The 15,377-nt window shown below is 50.8% G+C and overlaps 4 protein-coding genes and 1 pseudogene across 5 annotated transcripts, besides 1 other annotated feature; 3 read left to right on the top strand and 2 right to left on the bottom strand.

Moving 5' to 3' along the window:
* Nucleotides 1-569: 569 nt before the first annotated feature.
* NCS57_00541000 (uncharacterized protein) lies at nucleotides 570-4,803 on the bottom strand (the record flags this gene model as incomplete). Its single annotated transcript, XM_053055331.1, has 5 exons — nucleotides 570-1,305; nucleotides 1,352-2,126; nucleotides 2,186-2,531; nucleotides 2,588-3,655; nucleotides 3,703-4,803. The coding sequence occupies 5 exons, from the start codon at nucleotides 4,801-4,803 to the stop codon at nucleotides 570-572; spliced, it is 4,026 nt and encodes a 1,341-aa protein (XP_052914286.1).
* A 1,951-nt stretch (nucleotides 4,804-6,754) lies between these two features.
* On the top strand, nucleotides 6,755-9,637 carry NCS57_00540900 (annotated as a pseudogene). Its single transcript has 5 exons — nucleotides 6,755-7,075; nucleotides 7,128-7,284; nucleotides 7,998-8,613; nucleotides 8,662-9,013; nucleotides 9,068-9,637.
* Nucleotides 6,755-9,637: a sequence feature.
* Nucleotides 9,638-10,064: 427 nt separating this feature from the next.
* NCS57_00540800 (uncharacterized protein) lies at nucleotides 10,065-10,907 on the top strand (the record flags this gene model as incomplete). Its single annotated transcript, XM_053055330.1, has 1 exon — nucleotides 10,065-10,907. One exon carries the CDS (start codon nucleotides 10,065-10,067, stop codon nucleotides 10,905-10,907), a length of 843 nt encoding a protein of 280 aa, XP_052914285.1.
* A 499-nt stretch (nucleotides 10,908-11,406) lies between these two features.
* On the bottom strand, nucleotides 11,407-13,455 carry NCS57_00540700 (Arginine--tRNA ligase; the record flags this gene model as incomplete). The annotated part of the gene is made up of 2 exons (XM_053055329.1): nucleotides 11,407-13,089; nucleotides 13,150-13,455. 2 exons carry the CDS (start codon nucleotides 13,453-13,455, stop codon nucleotides 11,407-11,409), a joined length of 1,989 nt encoding a protein of 662 aa, XP_052914284.1.
* A 961-nt stretch (nucleotides 13,456-14,416) lies between these two features.
* Nucleotides 14,417-15,316, top strand: NCS57_00540600 (uncharacterized protein; the record flags this gene model as incomplete). The annotated part of the gene is made up of 1 exon (XM_053055328.1): nucleotides 14,417-15,316. One exon carries the CDS (start codon nucleotides 14,417-14,419, stop codon nucleotides 15,314-15,316), a length of 900 nt encoding a protein of 299 aa, XP_052914283.1.
* Nucleotides 15,317-15,377: the final 61 nt, after the last annotated feature.

The raw sequence follows: 15,377 nt of genomic DNA, 5'->3' as shown, positions 1-15,377 counted from the left end.
GATTAGCAACGAGCTAGTTGAAGCTCGAGTAGCCCTCATTTCGCATTCTACCATCTAGTTAGGGCGGAGGACCATAGAAGGATATATGGAATGGAGTGCCAACGTGCATACTAGGGCTCTGGTTACCAATTATACACACAGAAATAGATTACTCAGTTATGAATCTCTGGTTTACGGTTTAAAGAGTAGCTTAAACGTTTTTTACCGAGAATAAGAGGAGATTACAGTTCTGGAATAGCATATTCAAGCTGCCGGGAAGTTAACGATATGAGAATTATCTCCGGCCATCGTAGAAAGACATGATTACACCATCTCATGCGGCCCGCACTAATAGCTGTGAAGCTGCCTACCTAGGCAAGCAAGCTAGATAATGAGAGTTGAGAACTACCTGATGAACCCCTCTCATCGCAAAATGCGTCTGTTTTGAGCTTCAAGTATCGTTCTTGGACCTCAATGAGGCTGTAGTACTCTGAGACATCAAGACTCGTCAAAAGCAGGATAGCATTCTTCATTTAAAGCAAGGAGATAGAATCAGCCTAGAATATCCTTCCTTTCACACATATTTGGCCCTAATGAACCTCCACATATTCTTCTGAGCCCCAGGAGATAAGACTCCTTAGCAAAACCCCGACCCCGACCCGCACGTACGCCTCGGGCTTGCCCGAGGATGAAGTGATGACCAAGACATAGTGCAGTGCATCATCTTCAGGATCGAAAGATCTGGCTTTTCCAATGACGATGCATCGGAGAGCCCCGGGCTGGAGGTATTTCGAAGTCTCCAGATCGAACCTAATTCGCTCCAAGATCCTTTCCGGCTCGGCTGACGGGGAGAACCTTCTCGCTGACTTTGACTTGATAATTGGCGAAGGGTTGTTCTCGTGAATCCCCCAGTATTGTTTCCCGGTTTCGGCTTCAAACGGAGACTCGTAGTCTTTGGTCCAGTCGACTTCCCCGAACGGTGCATCGACGTACGTAATGCTGCCATCGTACGACATCCACGACCAGGATGGCACATTTCGGTCCGCAGGGTAGGCAATGCTATCCAAGGAACCCGACTCTGGTCGCTGCCACAAGACATTACGCTCAAAGAAGGCCTGGAGCACGCCATACCCGCCTCTGGTCTTGAAAGCTGACATCAGTCTCTTCTCCAGACCTGATATGGCAACCGGCCGATCTGAAGAGTTGGTGAACTTGAGGCTGGAGTACATCTTGAATAGGTTCTGTGAGAGAACGATCCTGCCACCCTTGTAGTACTCGAGGACAGAGTTGGGGAAGTCAGAATCACCCAAAATGGCTACTTTGTCACTGCGATTTGTTAGCTAGATGCACAAAATGTCGTGGATGGACATACCTAGCCAACTTCATCAAACTCTCGCAGTGCACGCCCTCGCCACACTCCAGGTAGACCTGAGTGGAGGTAAAGTGAATGGTCCGTCGTGCAAGTGCTCTCTCCTGTAGCACCCATCCACGCTTGTTTAGGGGTGCCTCTTCCGTGTCTTGGGCAAAGTTATCTATAAACTTGCAGACATAGGTAGTAGCCCCTGAAAGGGAACGCAGCGTTGCGAAAGGTGGCTCATCTCGTCGAGTCTCCAAGAAACCTTCAGTAGATGAACTGGCCGAGCTAGCCGCAATGACACAAGTGGCATTGCTATAGACTTGCTGCATCCGGGCGGCTTCATGCTTCCAGTCCTCTTGATCATCTTGAATAATGCACAAGGCATCGATCCACAAATACCTCACGTTCAACCCACGTGCCGTCCTGATAGCCTCTTTGAAGGTGTGTGAGAGACGATGGAAGTCGATTGCCATGGCTAAGGTTTCAATGTTCTCCCTCATGGCCCGGAATATCATTCCCTTACCCCGGCAATGGCTCAAGGCGACATACTCATGTGACTCCATCGCCTCCCCTGCGATCAGTCGGAGCTTTGGCTTATCTAGTGACCCTAGATCAATGACGCGGGTGGGAAGCTCCGACGAGTTTAGTCTCACACCAGGCAAGTGCCCGTGGTCGTGTGTCTCTCGACAAACGCGTAACCACTCCTTGATGAAGGCGAACTGGGAGGAACTACCAGGCTTCGGTAGAATAGGACATCCAATCTGGGCATCTGGACTGGCTGGAAGTTGCTCTGCGGCATTATCAGTTAGCGAACCTGGCTGAATATTGGGATAGGGATCGACCAAGTACCAGGGTCTGAATAGAGCGACAAAATAGTTGGACCATCTGGCATGATTTGCATGGTAGAGCCGACACGCCGACTTAGAAATCTCACGCTGTCTTCCAATTTCAGCTCTGAAACAGCTTGGGAAAAGAGGAGACAGAGATCACATCCCTTGGACCTGGCCCTAATATCACCAACCAGACCACCAAACTCGAAGCCTGGCTGCCAAATGTCCAATGATGTGCACTCGAGGCAGAGCTTGGAGGGAGTTTGAGATGGATGCGTATGCGACCAGTCAGGGTTGGAGAACAAGTTTCGTGCAAACTCGTTATCGGCTCTTGAGCGTGAGATGCGTGAGGTGTGTTTGTTGTACTGTTACGACTGACAGTTAGCAATCGTTCATAAGCGGTAAACAAGACCGTACTTGCCTGTTGGGCTCTGGACGTTTCCTCGACCATCGGTCTGATACTGTCGAACCCATCATCTGGTCCCGCGACATGGACGTCAAGAGAGCCTTGCTTTCCTGAGAGAGGGGCTACCCAATTCTTAGGCCTGTCGGGGAGGGCGAGTGTCTGGGGGGCCGCTTTCGAGGAGCGGGGAGGATTGGTTCTAGCTCGTGACTCGACCTCGGGGTCATTGAGATATCTGGTGTCATTTTGTGCATCACGGCAAATCTCAGCGAGCATTGCATGTACATCGATACTCGGACTGCGCTCCTTCCAGTTGAGAACCAGCATGTGCGACTGGATCAGGTCAAGAAGGCTTTCCAGAGCTGTCTCAGATCCTCGGAGGATCTGTTGGATATTGTTGATCCACGTGCGTACCTCGGCGTGAATGGTGAAAGTTCCCTGCACCTCATCCCAGAAGTGGTCACAGCTGGCCTTTCTAAAGGCACAGAGTTGATCGTATCCGTGGAGCGTCCAGATGAGGAACTCAATAAAGACACATCCGAGAGACCAGACATCAAAGACGCGGGGAATCTGATCCCCGTGGACGAACTCGGGGGATAGATATCGCGTTGTTCCTGTCATAGTCGTGGTTCTGTCCTGGAGGAGGATGCGCCGCTCTGTCGCCTCAGCGTGGAATTTTGCCAACCCTACATCAGCGATGCGTAGGGTGCCATTGTAGCCACCTTCTTCAAACAGAAGAATGTTCTCAGGTTTGATATCCCCGTGGCGGCGGCCTTTGTCGTGCAAAATACCGAGGGCTTCGGCGAGGCCACACATCTGTTTCAGCATCCAGGCCATCATGGCGGAGTCATTAAGGGGGCGAGTTTTCTCTGTCTTCCAAAACTCCTTTAGATTCCCACGCTCAGCCCAGGGAAGCAGGAAACAGCCCTCCTCATGGTGGTAGTATTGGTATGAGGCGATTGGCTTGATGAGGTGCTGGTGGTCGATATTTTGAATGACGCTCAATGTTTCCTCCTCTTGCTGAAAGTAGTGGCTCATCTGGGGAAAGATGGTCTTCAAAGCAATGCGTATGGGTTTTCCATCCTTCTGTATTCTGTTAGCGATGTGGCGCGTTCAAAGTAGTCACAACATACTTGCGGAATAACTTTTTGATGTGCCTCATGTACCTTGATCTCTCTGACCGAACCATGTAAGCCCCGAGAAGTCGCGCTCTGTGGCCAATCCTCGTCAGTGAACGGCATGAACGGCAAGGGGCAGCGGTTGTGAAGCTTATACGAAAACTTCTTCGTAGTAAAAACGGGGGCCATGAAAGCCCACTGCCTCTCCAGAAACTCGCGACGATCAGCGACCTTCCACGAGCGCAGCGGTGCCAGGACTGGCTCAGGGTCGGAAAGTTGACCCAACGACTGCAGCTGCCTCTGTTGCTTGCCGTCCTTAGTGATTATTTGTTCATCCAGGGGCAGGTGTTGGTCCCCAAAGCCACTGCCTCGTATCTTGTCCATTGCACTGATATTTTTGCACATGACGAGGATGAGAAAGACCTTGATGGCTGGCTTGGTAAGCACATAGTTGACAAGTCCAGCAACTAAATCATCACTGAACGAGTTCATGAGCTCTGCCTTGACGGTTTCGCGAGAAGCAAGCCGGATGATTGCATCCGCTGGAATGAAATTTCTGCCCTCGTTGCTCTCATGCATAGCCTCAAAGATCTCGTTGCGGAGGTCAAAATCATCCAGTGAATCAAAGAGTCCCAGGGTTTCCATTCTGGCAGGAGTGGCGATAGAAGACTTGACCGTTTCTGTGGCGGGGGTTGGGATATGCTTTTCCCTCTCTAGCAGTTCTTCCTCTTCTGCATGGGCCCGAGAGTCTTGAAATGCCTTCAACTCTTCATCGTCCAAGTCGATGTTGGCTGCTGTTGAATCTTCATGGGTTGTCGTTCCTGCTGAACCCTTGGAGTTGAAACCAGCAGCATCTTGAGAACGGGCTGGTTCGTCTTCTTCCTCGTCGATGTCGACGTCCCACCAGCGCAGCGACTGGAAGGCAAGATATCTTAGGTGGCTGGCAAAGTGCACGCTCAGATTGCCCTCGTTGCCTGGTTTCTCGGAAACATCTGCCGCTGCTTTCTTCTCAGGCTTCCACTCTTCTTGCCAAGGTGGTGGTCCGCAGAGTGGGCAATCATCTTCACCAATTGGGTTGAACTCCTTGCATCCGGCTGTAATCCTGGAAATCTCCATTGCGTCAAGGACTGGATGATGGCTGGCCATAGCATCTTCGGATAGATGACGAGCTAAGGCAACTTCTGTAGGAAAGTAGACCTTTTCTGGCTCCTTGGGGCAACGAGGACATGTCCACCTGGCCCTATGGACGTATCGAGGCCAGTCGGAACGGTGTTTCTCTTCCATGTGGGATTTCCAATCACGGACAGTCGAGAAAGATGGTGAAACGTCCCCGCAGTGCTCAGAAACACATACATAGGGTCGTAAATCGGCATCTAGGTGTTTCCTTTCATGGTTTAGAGCTTGAACTATGCCCGTGCGCGTGTGAGGAGATACATACCTCCATTTCGCTTCATTTTTAACAACAGATGTAGGTATGATATTCTGACAGTATTTGCAAAGCGTCTCTCTTTGCCCCTCTGGAAAACTCGGCGGGGTTGGGTAGAGGCCTGACGGGGGTGGGTTTCTCGAGTAGACGCTGGTGGCATCTTGCTGAGAGGCACCACTCTGTTGAGGAATCTTCAAATTCTCAAGGAGGTGCGTGTTGAGATTTCTGATAGAGGGTTGTGTCGAGGAAATTTGACTTCGGATCTCAGACCGTGGATAGGTATTTCGAGCAACTTGATCTCGACTTGCTGGCTCAGGCTCAACGATGATTGGTAGTGGGGGTAGGTTTCTGGGCGCCCGAGGCTTCGCCAGCTTTTGCGAATGTTGCTGCTGGTATAAGAGCCAGTTTCTTCGGTAAGTTACTGACTTTGCCAGTTGAAAATGAAGAGAAGCTTGGGCCTTGGGGAAATGGTACTGGGTCAAGGCCATTATCACCCCCAAGAAGCCGTCTGGCTCTCTCTTGCTGGCGAATCTCCGAACAGCCTGTATCTCGTCGGTTCTAGTACCTCCTCTGATTATAGCGGCGATGCGGTGGAGGCGGTCTATTGCCTCCTTTATCCCATACATCGGACCATTCTGATCCCCTCGAGAGATGCTCGGGGCAGATGTATCTACCGATTCACTAATTGCTAATGTGGTGTGTTACTTCAAGTCCAAGCTGCGAAGAGAAGTTCATACCATGGCCAAGGTTTCTTTTCAAGACTCGAAGCATAAGTAGAACAAGGTCCCTGATTTCGGGGGCACGCCGAAGACGTCGATCAAGACAAGACTTCTCGTCCGCGTAGACCCCCAGAAAACTCGCCCATAACAGGAACCTATGCTCGTATTGACGTAATTGAGACCCCTGGGCCCCTTTATCTCTAAGATATGTCGCGAAGAGGTCCTTGCATTCCATCGCCAGAGTATAGATGTCAACGGCTTGGTCGGCCGGACCAGACTGGAGCTCGGACCCCATGGCTGTACGTATAGCATGACAACACGGGAAGATCTGTTAGAGTTACTTGAGCATGAACGACCGTCTCCTCATAGCGCGGCGATAGGCGCCAGTAACTGTTGCGGAAACGAGGTTGAGTGGAGGCCGGAGGTTGGGCTGACAATGTTGATGGATGCGGGGATTTACGCTCCATTATTCATTCCTTTGCTGCGAGTCTGTTAGTGGGTATGTAAAGCTGCTAGAACAACAGCAGCAATGATACCTTGGCAGGATCTACGCTACGTCCTACCAGGTATAATCCTGTCACGAATGGAGGCATTGAATGTTTATCTATTATTCAAATCGCCCTTTGGCAGCCCATCTTCTTAATTCAGCTTCCTTTCCGTCTCCCTGGCTTGTAGCATGCTAACAGCCAGGGCCTGTTAGTGAGGTACTTAAGGTCTCTTAGCAGAGAAGGCTGCGGCTGCAAAAGCCACAACAGCGTGTCAGGCATTCGTTGGCAGAAGAGGTTTTCTCTTAACAGACGATACTGGCGCTATGTCAGCTTCAGGGGTCAGTGAAAGTGCAAGTAAAACCCCGCCTCAGCCGCAAAACAGCGCAAAGCTCAACCTTGACCTTCTGCCTGATGATGGTCACCACACCTGCGCCATGAGCTCGGATCGAGTTAAGGTCTTGTCGGACCTGTACCGTTTTGCCACTGGACTGCTCTGGGGAGAGGTGTCGCGGCCGGATGAAGCGCAGACAGCGACTGGCTGTGACCAGGCTACCCTCGACGAACAAAATGACCGTGCTTTTCTTCTCTTCGAAGCTGCCATTCCCTCACTTCCTGGCGTCTATGATCAGCTCAATGAGGCTACATGGGACCAAATATCCGACAATAAACATGGCCGCGGAGAAGACTTAGACATCAGACCTCTGGCTCAAATCGAAACGAGTTTAGCCAACCAACTCAAGCGGTTCGACTCCCGAGTACGTGACCTTCTTTTCTCGACCAAGCAATATGTACTGAAGACTGTAACAGCTTCCCCTCCCCAACCGAAGTCAGGCTTCACTTCAGACTGATAATGAGAGAGACACGGCCGATGTCGAGAACATCTTAGTTCGCCAGTACGTCACATCCATGCTCGAGAATGGCACAATCGATCCACACTTCCAACAAGGCCTCGTTCCCTCTGTTCGTGAGTTGAGGGACGACGTTGCTATCATGACAGGATTGAACGAGAAGGTTGAGAGGTTACGAACAAGAAACCCCAGATCAGCAGAAAGGGGCGAGAGCGATCCGCCAAAAAGGACAGTAACAGAGAGCGAGGATGCAAAGTCACCTTCAGAGTCATTATTTGATCATCTGGCTCTAAGAAACTGTTGTCATGAAGAGCACGGCGCCTTGCTTCAGCTTTCAGGATGGAACATGCCACAAGACCCAGTGTTTCACGTATTCTTGTCATGTTGCAAAATCGTTGAACCAGATCGAAGATCTGAGGAGTATCATAAAACAAAATGCACCCTTGAAAGGTATCTACGTCTCGCTTTATAGTTTTCCTTCCGACCCATATTGGGTCTTTGTTACATCATGTGATGCTAACGGAGCTCCGCAGACGTTCTCCGGGATTCAGACCCCCCCTGGATGTCTGTGTCAAGGCAAAGGAGGCCCAAGAGGACCGAGTTCCTCTTTTGTTATCTTTTAACAGCTCAAGAATCTGGACCACATCTGAAGATCTTGATTTTCTTCCCAGCCGAGCCCCAAGCCATCGAAGCCTCGAAGCGTTGCTACGGTTTGGCAAACTCAAGACGGACGCCGAGCTTAAAAAGCTCCGCCTAGCGCTTCGGTTGGCTTCATCTTTATGTCACCTTTATCTAGGGCCTTGGCTGCAGCACAACTTAACAGCAAAAGACGTATTCGTCTTTCATAGTGAGACCGCGGATCCTGCCGACGAACTTGAGGAGCCATACGTCCACTGCTTGTTACAGAAGGACTGGAAATGCACAAACCAAGTCACCAAGGCCTTCATGCCGTATAGCTCGGACCGTTATTGCATATTTTTTCTAGCTTTCGCCCAGCTGCTTGTCGACATAGCCAAGGGCGAGACCAGCCCCGATTACTCGCGTAACAACCCCAAATCTTGGTATCACGCACTTGCTGATGAAGTGAAAAACAATTTCCAGGACGAGACGATGGAGGATTACGGCTCGGCTATCAAAGGCTGCATTTGGTATCTCAAGCACTATGATAGTGCGGAGATAGAAACGGGAAACACTATACAACGAGCACAGCAAGTCATCCGTCAGAAGATCGTCTCTCCCTTACAAAGGAATCTCAGCAAATGGGAAGACCAGATGGATCAAACGGGAAAGTTCGTAGACAATGATGATGAAGAGGAGAGTTTGAATGCGGTTGGCCAAGCTCGTGGCCGACCGGAGAGGGCGCCTGGCCGGCAATCTTCTACTGGGCACCAAACGACAGCTGTGTTCAACCTTTTCTCCAAAGAAGACGAGGAGTACCCGGTTATGTAAGTAGTCTCCCTCTCTAAAAAGACATCGTCACTGAAGTACTGCAGGATGGACCCTTTTCCGACCCCAGGCGAATACGACTTCACAACCTGCATGGAAAACTACCTTGAGGAATACATCCAGAAACCTTCCAAGAGGGCTTTTGAACCTGTCAGAGTGGCTATTATCGACACAGGCTTCTACGTAGATGACGATGACATGTTTTTACAGGGGGCTGAGGATCGAGTGATAGAGTCGAAATGCTTTGTCGGGTCCAGCGATAGTTGTATGGACAGTCACGGTCATGGAACACAAGTTGCGAGGCTGGTGTTAAAGCATGCGCCGCAGGCGGAAATCTATGTTGCGAAGATTTCAAACTCGCGAACTTTTAACGAGACAAATGTCGAGCAACTTGTCGAGGTAAGCTTGGTTGCTTTCTGACATGGCAGTGGGCTAGCTGACTCGACTGCCTAGGCATTGCGATGGGCTGGAGCGCGAGCAGATATAATCAACCTGTCATTTGGCCTAGGGCAGAACTATCTTGACTCCCTAAGCAAATCCATTGACGACCTGGTCCAGAAGAAGAAGCTCATTTTCGCTGCTGCATCCAACAACGGCGGTAATGGCTCAAGGCCTTGGCCAGCCAAACAGCCAGGCGTCTTTTGCATCCACGCAACAAACGAACGAGGAGTGGCGAATCTCGAGATGAATCCAACTGCCATGTCTAGCATGGACAACTTTGCCACCCTTGGAGAGAAGATCGAGTCTTTCTGGCGTGGCCAGAAGCGTTGCATCTCGGGGACGTCATTTGCAACCCCTGTCGCGGCCGCTATTGCCGCCAACGTATTGCACTTTGCTCGAGCACACCTTGAAAAGGAGAATGCAGATCAATTTATGAGGTATGGTGTTATGAGGACCTTGATGCGAAACCGCATGACCGACAACGGCGGGAGTGACGGGGTATACCACTACGTTAAGCCTTGGGCCGACAAGCTTTGGGAGAAAGGTGCCAGTGATGAGGAGGGGAAGGAGGAGGTTGTCAAGGTACTGCTTGATGTTATAACGTATGGAAGGTAGAGAGTATTCATTTTGCCTAAAGTAGTCATGTGTGAGAAGAATCTTGATAAACAGTTGACCCTTGACGTGATATCACGATGGCAGACAACCACTAATAATCCCCAGCCCCGACTTGGTCTTTCTTTTTTCCACACTGCTTCCGTTTTATCAGCCACTTCGGAGGCAGTGCAGCCAGTGTCGTCGTTCATTGGTCGTTCATTGGTTTGATCCCAACTGCGGCCCAGCCAAATACCTCACTTCCCCAGCAGGCTCTCATCAGGCTCCCATCAGGCTTCGTCAGCAACGCCTCTTTACCATTCATCTCCTCAATTAGAACATTTTCAAGCGAGATATCTTTCCTGTTACTTAGAAACAAACTTTTCGGTACTCTATCTCTAGCTCAAGAAACCTCTCGATGGCATCGACAAACAGAGGCATTAAGACGTATCATGTCGTTCCCCGCTTCGACATGGCAGCCGAAGGCGGGCCGCTGTTCCTTGGCGCAGTCTTTCGAAACCTCGAGTTCCGACGACCTGCTCTGAATCGCCTGCATCCCGTCAAGGTCCGCGACGAGCTCAAGTACCCGTCTGTCCCGCAGACTGGATTCCGAGAGACTCGGTCTAGGATCCGCGAGGGCAAATTTGAAGCATGGGTCAAAACCCTCACTGAGCACATCGGCGGGTCAGCTGCCGTATCTGGTTCCAGCGACAACGAAAACACGGTTGCCTGCGAGGAGATAGTTACGACTTACTTCGACCCCGACGACAAGTATCTCAGCGAGAGTTTGGCAGTCGAGCCAATTCAAGAGTATCTCAAAGGTTCCCGGGGATGGACCGCTGAGCTCTACATGATCACCGGGCTCAAGGTGGCCAACAAGCTGGAATACAACAAGTCCAACGCATCAAAGGGAGAGGTTTCAGGTCATGTTGCCGCCAAAGATCCCCAAACTGGAATTGGGGGAGGTATCGGTGCCCACGTTGGGGAAGAGAGCAAGCATGACCTCGGGTTTGCTGTTGCTGATGTTGTGGTCGGGTACAGGGTGAATAAGTACCGTTGTGTTCGGCGACTGAACCCTAGCCGTAAAGACAGGAAGATCAAGGACGACGGGCTTCTCGAAGGCGAGATGATGAGTGACGCGGAGGTCAAGGCTGAACAGCCAGACGTGCAGTTTGAAGAGCTGCCCATTCCAGAGGAAGCTATTGGTCCAGACGAGGTCTTAGATGGAGGCGTCGGTGAACGTTGGGTCGTTAACATCTAGGTTTCTCAAGTTTAAATGTGCTGGAACATGAGAAGGCGGGAAGACTTGTAGTTTCAGTCGATGGATGAGGGATGCTAAACAGAGGACAACCTCAGCTCAGGCTGCCTTTCTTGGGATTGACAAGTCCCTGGGCTTACTGATGGGGTAACCGATTCCTGTGATTTGATTCAACATCGACACAATACACCAACTATGGGGACATTTCATTTAGTCAGTTGTTTTCCTTGACACCTAGAATCCGCTTGACTCAGGACGAAGAGCGTAAGACGTCTTCGTGTGACATTTCATATACGTGAAAGTAGTTTCTCTTTGCCCCATAGGAGCAGCTGGTAGATCTTGCCGCCTTGAACCTCAAAATGAGTACGAACACAAGATCCGCGTAAACCTTGAGACATATGTACGGAACACCTACCACTAGTCGGCAATTAAGAAATGCTTCCGACGCTAGGAAAGGCTATGGGCCGCTGGAAACACAAATTCATTATCGCTAGAGTTAATCTTATAGCCGGGCACTATCGCTACTAAAGTCCACAGCAATATCCTGTAAATCAAGCGGAAATCCAAGTAGTTTCATCCCATTCTCCAGCACCTGTCGCGCATTCTGATAGAGCACCAGGCGAGCCTTCTTCTCCCCTTGACTGCTTTCCTGCTGTAACGTCCGTACACTCCCCCGTTCATCTTCATCGTCGTCTTCATCAGGATGAGGCACAACCAGGGACAGCGAGTCCATCAGCCTGTACAAGTAGCCGAGCAGTGAATGTGGCTCTGTGGACTTGTATGTCGCTGCGACGACGTCAGGGAACTGGGCCATGACGCGCAGCAAGTTTGCACAATCAGGATCCCTCAATGCCGCGTAGTCTATTTCGGAGCCTTCGACACCTTCAGCCCTCAATTCGTTGATCAAGGTCATGAGTCTTGTGTGGCATCCTTGAAGCATGGGACCGGAATGAGAGCTGAATGACGTCAACTTCTTGAGCTCAAAGGTGTAGCCGTGGCTCTTCTTCTTGGACATTTCCTGAGCAAGCAAGGCTCCGACCATGGCGTTGTTTGTAATCCTCTCGGCTGCACTGCCATCGACATCATCATCATCGTGCTCCATGTTCATGGCGTCTCGCATTCTGGCCTCACAGTTATCGAGAATCTCCCGTAGTGAATTTGCCTCAAGCCCCTGCATGGCACCGAAGCTGATATGTTGCAACTTTTCACTGAGATCCGATCTTCCCATGAGCTCGAGAGCCGCCAAGACCTGTTGGAAGTGGCTGTCTTGGGCGGAGGAGGCCACGTATATCATCTTGTCAAAGGCGAACTTCTCCTCCCGCTCAAGCGCCGCGGCCACATCACGGAGGGGATATCGTGTAGCACCGTCGCGTCCACGGATGACTTGTGTGCTGAAACCTTTCTTGCCGGTGTGCTTGGCCCAATCTATGACCCACGACCCGTTACTCTCTGTAAGAATTCCTTTCTCATTCAGAGTGTTCTCGACTTCGGTGATTGTTGCAGGCCGAACTTGTGATTCACCCGAGTATTCATCAAAGGTGATACCAAGGCGCTGGTACTCGACCTTGAGGTCCTCGATAGTAATGTCCCTGAATTGACTGGATAGCTTCAGAGCCTCATTGTCGCCATTCTCCATTTTCTTGAAGATCTCGTCTCTTTCTGAAGCAATCGTCTTGTCCTCCACTGGGGAAACGCATGTTTCGCCTTGCTTGGCTTTGCCTTTTGGGTCTTGCACCGGCTTGAATAATCCATTCATCTGCGCGTAGACGTCCAGAAGATAGATCGACCTCTCTTGTTGAAGCTTCTTTTCGGAACCAAATCTCTTGTAGCCTACGGTAAGCAAGCTAACATGCTTACCCCAGTCGGCGAGGTAGTTAAGGCGCACAACCTCCCATCCCATAGCCTCGTACAAATTGGCGATGAAGTCGCCTAACAGTGTGCTTCTGAGATTGTTGCCGTTGAAGCCAGTGGCCACGTTTGGGGAGGAAAACTCGATGATGATCTTCTTTTTGCCTTTCTTGGGCTCCTTTGGGTCCAGAAGCCCTTGCGAAAGGTCGAATCCATACGATGATTTGCGATCAGCAATGTATGGCAGAAGAAGTCGCGGCAGCGTGTCAGGGGAAAATGTCATTCGAAGTTGAATGTCATCTACCCTTGGTGCCAAGAACAAGGATGAGAAGGGCAACTACAAAGGCACGAGTTAGAGCAGAATCAAGCATGCTCCTACAAGGTGGGTTTGTCAAACCTGCGCTGCTACAGAAAATGCCAACCTGTTCAAAGCCTTGTTGTCGACGTCCTTGAGCTTGAGCCGTGGAAGTATAAGCGTCAAGTCCCCGAGCGAGGTTTCGGTCGTTGAGGCAATGGCCTCTTGGATGGTGGTAGCATCACGGTTGAGAATGCTCAACTTGGAGAGAAATTCAGCGAGGTAAGATCGCCAGATCTCGACGGGTCTCGTCAGCGCAATAGGTGAGGCACTTTTCGGCATGGGATCCAAGGACAGCCCGTGAAGAAGGGCGTTGAGCCCGGCCACGGTGTTGGTAGGCGACGCCATCGTGAGTTGAGCTGCAGCAATCAAGCTGTCTCTCCTTTGCAGCAGAGATGAGAGAAATCGGAAATGATGTGCCCAACTTATCTTCTCCTTTGGGCTTCAAACACCTCTTCTGCATTGCTGACTTGGGCGTGGGTGGTTGGGCCGTGATTGGGTACAACAGTGAGGCGTGTTCCCTGCACCACGGGCCTCAGCTCCCACCATCTCATCATGCCCCAAGTGACGTGGCCGGCAACTCATGAGGGCTGCCAGAGGGGAGATTCAATGCCATAGTGTGATTTGCTGGACACCTTTACGATGCCTCCTTGCTATGCAGTGCATTGTGATTTGTCAATGTGCAACCACTCGCCTTATCCCTACAATTTGCACTGGCTGATGATGGAGCTTTTCAACCGCCTGATTCCGACGAGTTAGCCCAATAAGAGTCAACCACGCAGCTTACCCTCCTCCTTGCGAAGTAATAAGCAAAAATCGCGGTATCTAGACGGCCTCACTCCTTGGCCGAAGGTCCACGTTGGCCAGCCTTACAATCGGGAGAGTCTGGACCTAATGCTCAACAGATCCCGCATAATCAGGCCTATGCTACACTTTTTTAATGTTAGGCTGTACACGGGATGAGCTTGGGCGTCTATCTGTTTTGGTGTATTGCGTTCCAAGGCAACTCCCATCAGTATACCAGTTTGTCCTGAAATGGGACGGATAAGCCTTCGGCTTTTAGATAGCACCTACATTAGTCGTAGAGATAATTGACTACCTTCAAGCATGTGATGCTTCATCTCATCAACTCACTTCTACGTAACGGGCACACCTGAGTGCCAATTACGTGCCAGTCGTCACGTGTCGAACACAACATCGAGATGTAGGGAATGCGGGGAAGCGAGGACACTTTCAACTGCTACTTATTAGCAACCGATTGTATTTCAATTGCCTCATATTGTAAAGTCGAAACACTATCGATACCATCATGAGTGACCCAGCCAGCCGTGCCGATCTCACAAAGCGTCAAATTCCCTCAATGACACTCGCAACTGGCCTCACCTCCTTGCCCGGTGCTGGCACGCGTATAGCCTCGCGTTCCGATGACGCCTCATCTCGGTTTACTGTTCCGGGGACTGCAGTGGTCACCGGAGGTACAGGGAACATTGCTTTGACCGTTGTCCGGGCCTTATTGCAGCACGGACTTAGTGGCCTCATGCTGCTAGATCTAGATGTTGCCTTGGAAGCTGCCCGGAGAAACATTCATCAGCTCAAAGAAGAGTTTCCTGGCGCCAAGATTGAGTCTTTATCGGTTGATGTTACGGATGAAAACGCCGTTGCTGATGCCGTGGCCATGACGGTTGATCTTTTGGGGTCGGTTGACTACCTCGTCTGCTTCGCCGGAATTGTCAACTGTGGTCATGCTCTAGACATGCAGGTCAGCGACTTTAGAAAGCTACTAGACGTCAACACGACAGGAAGCTTTATCTGTGCGCAAGCGGCTGCAAGGCAGATGGTCAAACAGGGAAACGGTGGTCGAATCGTCTTTATTGCAAGCATTTCAGCACATCGCGTCAACTTTCCCCAGCCACAGGTTGCATATAACACCTCAAAGGGGGCTATCTTGATGCTCAAGAGCAGCCTCGCTGCCGAGTGGGCGCGATACGGGATAACGGTAAACAGCATCAGCCCTGGGTATATGGATACCATCTTAAATGAGGGAGAGGGCTTGGCTCAGGCAAGGCAAACGTGGGCAGAGAGAAACCCGAGCGGCAGAATGGGATTGCCCGAGGAGTTGAGTGGCATGGTCCTTTTGCTGTGTTCCAAAGCTGGCAGCTATATCAATGGCGCGGATATGGTAGTAGATGGTGGCGGTATTGTGTTCTAGAGGCAAGAGAAGTACTTCGCGATAATCATCGGTGTATCATTAGAACTGCTAGTATTTAGAC

Source organism: Fusarium keratoplasticum, chromosome 4 (genome assembly GCF_025433545.1).
Source record: "Fusarium keratoplasticum isolate Fu6.1 chromosome 4, whole genome shotgun sequence".
Classification (NCBI taxonomy): Eukaryota; Fungi; Ascomycota; class Sordariomycetes; order Hypocreales; family Nectriaceae; genus Fusarium; species Fusarium keratoplasticum.
Note: the sequence above shows the minus strand (reverse complement) of the source record. Positions and strands in the feature narration are given on the sequence as shown.